This window comes from Notamacropus eugenii, chromosome 2 (genome assembly GCF_028372415.1).
Source record: "Notamacropus eugenii isolate mMacEug1 chromosome 2, mMacEug1.pri_v2, whole genome shotgun sequence".
Taxonomy (NCBI): Eukaryota; Metazoa; Chordata; class Mammalia; order Diprotodontia; family Macropodidae; genus Notamacropus; species Notamacropus eugenii.
In genome coordinates, this window is record NC_092873.1 from 333,922,467 (window position 1) to 333,928,305 (window position 5,839).

Genomic DNA, 5,839 nt, shown 5'->3' on the forward strand with positions numbered 1-5,839 from the left:
GTATCCCTTACACTTAATTTTGTCTCAAGCCTATAAATAGACTTGACGTGAACAATGCCACATGTAGTCTCTCAGTTTCCCAGTGCAGCTTTCTGCTTTGCTTATTGTGGACTGGGATAAAACTATGAACTGATGCTGAAATCCCACAAACCTCTTTGACAAGAAAGTGACTGTATGGCTTGAGTGTTCATTAAATAGAGTAATGATGCCATTGAGTTCTAGAGATCAAGGAGATCAATGGGCTTTCATTTTTTTCACCTCACCTCATTTCACCTCACATCTCTTCTCTTTCTTTTACCAGAAGTTCATGTAAATTTGTACCTGATTATTCATGGTTATTGAGCCTTATCTCATGAAGTTTTTCATTAGCTGCATGTTTCCTGTTAGATCTTGTCTTAGGTGCTCTGGTCGCTCCATAATACCCAGGCACACTGGCAGATATTTCAGTCTCTACAGTGAAATATGAAGACACTTTTCATATCAAACTTTGATACACGTCCTAGAGTATCATTGTATAATCAATTCCAAGAAGCCATCTGTATCTACATACATGACTGAAACTTAGGAACATCTTCCTTAGGTGCTGAAGCATATAATTTACCAAACTAGGTGTTTTTATTTTGTTTTGTTTTTTGTTTCCAAGTCTGAAACATCTGAAGTCTTAACATTTTTAACGGATGCTTTGCATATGGAACACATTCTACCAGTGGAAATAGAATAATAGTCACTCAGTGCAGGCTCTTTTCAAGGGTCTAAATACAGAAAGCTATTCATAGGAAGCGGGTATTGTGTGTTTTGAGGAATTCAAACAAATGTCCCAGGGTTAAGCTTGCTGGAGAGTCCCATGTCAGAGTCAGTGAGGTTCCTATGGTTGGTTAGGGAAGGAGAGGAGAAGGGGTATAGGAAAGGGTTAACCTGGAAACAGCACAGGAGCAAGGAAATAAACTAAGGAGGGTATCTGGTCATGTTACATATTTCTCTTTCTGAAGTTCCGCATGTCTCCCTTGATGCACTTTTGAGCCAGCCACGTAACTTGGAAATTACTGTGGAAAAACATTCCCTTGCTATAAAGGATTCTATACCCTCAGGAATGGGGGAATGTATTCTTTTGTCCAAAGTGAAAACTTCACCCAGAAGTAGACAAAATATTGAAGCAGGTGGAAGGCTAGTAGTATAAATGCAAATCCTTTTTAGAAAGTAACTTGAAGCCCCACTCAAATTGGGCATCATTTAGGTGTCAAAAGCTGCCAAAAAATGTAACACGCATCGGAATTTTCACAGATGACTAATCTCAGGAAATATGTGTTAGGGCACATTCTTGCATAATAATTTGGGAGAAGGAACAGGGGAGACAGAAAAGTATAATAAAGCATGTACGTGTGCATTTAGGGCAAAGATAACCTTCTCTTTGATTTTTTAAATGAATGCAAATATAATAATAACAAAAATAAGGACTTGTATGAGTTTTAATCTAAGCAGTTAAAGCAGTATTGTAGATATTAGCAGGTAGCATTGTGTGTAGTTTGAAGATTTTTTTTTAATTCCAGGCCCTCTCATCAGAAGATCTATGTATTTGTGTTCACAACAGTGGAGGTTTATTTTAGTATTTTAAGGTTTGCAAAATGACTTAATGCACTCCATCTCATGCACCAGACTGCCTTAATTATAAAAGACTGATTTTACTATAAAAAACAAACAAAAATACCCCAGACAATCTATTTCTGGCATGGAATCAAGTTAATATGATTGTTCCAATAATACTGAAAAGGAAAATGTCTCAGACTATCAGGATTTAGGGAATTTATCAAGGAGAATACGTGACGTGTAGTTGAGATGAAACATTGAAGTAAGTTGCTTTTATCTTGGGGAGAGTAACATAAAAGGTAGATGCTGTTTGATTATAATATTAAATAAAGCTGAGTGGTTTCTCCATAGGAACAAATAGCAAACAACAGCACTTCAGGAGAAAGAATCATTAATGATCTACCATAGCTAACTTTTTTCCTGTGTGGGAGAACACTAAGTTGGAGCAACATGAAATGAATTCAGTTATCAATTCATGCTCCAGCACCACACCGTTGAACTCCAAGCTTTTTGTTGCAAATAGTAGTTCCATCTCAGGAGAAACTCAAAACTCCTATTGCTAGGCAACAGAATCATTCCTTATCCCCTAGAGCAAAGTGCCTTTCAGTCAGAATCAGTTGTACAGTAGAGCTCTTATCCGCCCTTTCTGCATGGTGGCTGATTATTGAATGATCTAGCAAGCCTAAACTGTTATAGAAAAATTGGAATCTAGTGAGTTGAAGTGGATAAAAGGCTAACTTCCAAGTCAGGCATATCTGTCCATCTTTGATACAGATTGTCTTTTTGACCTTGGACAAGTCCCTTACCCTCTTAATGCCTGTAGGCAGCACTTAAAGAATGTAAGTTACAGAAAATGTGTTGACCTGCATTGGTGGGGGGAATGTCCTTACCTGGGAGCCCTTTATGCCAATGAAATCACAGACCTAGTCCCTATCACTGTCATCAACTTTGATCAATTTATGCAAGATGAACTCTGGTTTTAAATCCAGCTAAATGGTAATTGATCTTTTTTTTTTAATTCCCATGTTGGATCCACAATTCCATTGTTACTCTAAGGCACAGAAACCTAGTGAGTGGAGAAAATGTTGGCCTTAGATGCAGAGACCTGGATTGACTTCCTGCTAAGAATACTTGGTAGTTGTGTCACCCTGTGAAAGGCACTTAACCTCTCTTAACTTCAGTTTCCTCATTAAGAGGGAGGATTATAATAATGACATCATTATCAGCCTTATAGAATTATTATGCGAATCAAACGTGATGATGTATGTAAAGCAATTATCAATCCTTGAAGCACGACGTAAATATCAATGACTACTACTACTAATATTTTGCACCCATAGGGTGTTACCTAAATATCTTTTAGTTGTTTCCTTCTAATGAACTTTTAGCCTCACAACAACCTTCCCAGGTTGGCAAGGGGAATAAATTAGAATACGACACCAAGAAGAGAAGAAGCAAAAAGGGTAAAGTGAGGCACAGCAATGGGAAATTACTCAGGATCATTGACAGTGCCAGAAGTCTGAAATTCTGATTAGAAGACCCTGTTACCAGTCCATGTTTACCATTTCACACATCAAAATCTTCTAAGGCATAAGAGAGATAATCAGAGGGACCAAATATTCGGGGTTGAGGAGGGGGAAGGAAAGTACATGACAAATTAGCATTATATTCTAAGGTAACATCATTATTTTTATGTTAAAACTTTTTCAGGAAATATAAAAACAGTTGATTTTTGACAGAAGCTACACTTGACAAGATTATGCATAGTTCTTTGTTTTTCTAATTCACAATCTCTCTCTCTCTCTCTCTCTCTCTCTCTCTCTCTCTCTCTCTCTCTCTCTCTCTCTCTCTCTCTCTTTCTTTTACAGAGCAAATTCTCCGGATGCCAGATAAGTTGCTAAGGTAACATCTGCATGTCACTAGACAATCCTTGGTAGACCCAAGGCACCTGGAGACTCCCATCTCTACCACTTTTTTTTTTTCGTGTGTGTGTTCTCCCTTAGCATTCAAAACTGTTTCTCCAAAGGGTTCTGCAGAAACTCAGACTGTTTTCTAAAGCAGAATCACTTCAGTCCACAGCAGAAGCGATGGGCAGTGTGCGAACCAACCGCTATAGCATTGTCTCTTCAGAAGAAGATGGCATGAAACTGGCCACCATGGCAGTTGCAAATGGCTTTGGGAATGGGAAGAGTAAGGTCCACACCCGACAGCAGTGCCGGAGTCGCTTTGTTAAGAAAGATGGTCACTGCAATGTCCAGTTCATCAACGTGGGTGAGAAGGGACAGAGGTACCTGGCAGACATCTTTACTACATGTGTGGACATACGTTGGCGGTGGATGCTGGTCATCTTCTGTCTGGCTTTTGTTCTCTCGTGGCTCTTCTTTGGCTGCGTGTTTTGGTTAATAGCACTACTTCATGGGGACTTGGATGCACCTGATAACAACAAAGCATGTGTGTCTCAGGTCAGCAGTTTTACTGCTGCCTTCCTTTTCTCCATTGAAACTCAGACCACAATAGGCTATGGCTTCAGGTGTGTCACTGATGAATGTCCCATTGCAGTTTTCATGGTAGTGTTCCAGTCCATCGTGGGTTGCATCATTGATGCCTTTATCATTGGTGCAGTCATGGCTAAGATGGCAAAGCCAAAAAAGAGGAATGAGACTCTTGTCTTCAGCCACAATGCTGTGGTTGCCATGAGGGATGGAAAACTGTGCTTAATGTGGCGTGTGGGGAACCTCCGGAAGAGCCACTTGGTGGAAGCTCATGTACGAGCACAGCTCCTCAAATCCAGAATTACGTCTGAAGGAGAATACATCCCACTCGATCAAATAGACATCAATGTGGGTTTTGACAGCGGAATCGACCGCATATTTCTAGTTTCTCCCATTACAATAGTCCATGAAATAGATGAAGATAGTCCTCTGTATGACTTGAACAAACAGGACATGGACAATGCAGACTTCGAAATTGTTGTAATACTAGAAGGGATGGTAGAAGCCACTGCTATGACAACACAGTGTCGTAGCTCTTATTTGGCAAATGAAATACTCTGGGGTCACCGCTATGAGCCTGTCCTCTTTGAAGAGAAACACTACTACAAAGTGGACTATTCAAGATTTCACAAAACATATGAAGTGCCCAACACACCCCTTTGTAGTGCCAGAGACTTAGCAGAAAAGAAATACATCCTCTCAAATGCTAATTCCTTTTGCTATGAGAATGAGGTTGCACTCACAAGCAAAGAGGAAGATGACAGTGAAAATGGTGTGCCTGAGAGCACTAGCACAGACACACCCCCTGATATAGACCATCACAACCAGGCTGGGGTGCCCCTAGAGCCCAGACCATTAAGGCGAGAATCAGAGATATGACTAACTGGCTTCTCTTTCAGGATGTGACTTTAAAACACAGTCTGTTGTTGGTCAAAGGCACATTAGGCTGAAACTTGGCCCAAACAGTTTGCAGATGACGGTACTGGTGAAGAGATGTATCAAGGCAAGCAGCCGCAGGGGATAGAGGCTGGTATAAGGGTTTCAAAGGGAAGACTGCAGAGTTGGAGCACTAATATAAAGCACTAACATGTCTACGCATGATCAGATGGCACATATATGTTGTAGAATAAATTATTATTTTTGAGATAAAACTTGAACTTGCAGGCAAGTGTTGGTAGGGTTTGCAACTTTTCCAGAATACTTCTCTAGGGAACAAGAATGTTTTTAATGGCATAACAAAGGCAAGACTCTGCCTTAATTTTTTTGAAAAAAAAAAAGCTGCTGCTAACTACATGAACAAAAATTATATTTTTGTTGTAGTGTAGTTTTTATTTTGTATAATTTAAAAATCAGTGTTGGAACTTTGGTGAAAGCTCACGATACTCTTCAAAGTGGCAAATACTTGGCTAGCAGATGCCAAACCAAGAGCCGGAACTTTTGAGGCCAGTAGTTTTTTTCTCTAGAATGGATTTTTCTCTCCCTGGTTACATAAGGGGCATTATGTAACGCAAGCCAAACGGTAGCTTCCAAGGATCTCTTCTCCATGATTTTTAATGAGTTATCTCCAATTGTAAGTTAAACTACCTAAAAAAGAATACCAAAGATAATGCATAATTTTGCACAGTTGAGCTTACTTTCAAAAGAAAAACTAAAAGTCAAACAACATCAATAACAAAAAACAGACTGCTTAGGAAAAACAAAACAGGAACTTAACATCTTGAGCCTCAGTAGACTGGAACTGCCCCATCACTTTGCACCTTATT

At 39.6% G+C, this 5,839-nt stretch overlaps 1 protein-coding gene across 1 annotated transcript in view; it reads left to right on the forward strand.

Annotated features, from left to right (window-relative positions):
- Positions 1 to 5,353, forward strand: part of KCNJ2 (potassium inwardly rectifying channel subfamily J member 2) — a 7,648-nt gene extending 2,295 nt beyond the window's left edge. The window contains exon 2 of the mRNA XM_072645545.1: positions 3,453 to 5,353. Within this exon, the coding sequence (XP_072501646.1) occupies positions 3,672 to 4,955 (1,284 nt within the window). The 5' untranslated portion in view covers positions 3,453 to 3,671 and the 3' untranslated portion in view covers positions 4,956 to 5,353. The remainder of the gene's footprint in view (positions 1 to 3,452) is intronic.
- The last annotated feature ends 486 nt before the right edge of the window (positions 5,354 to 5,839 follow it).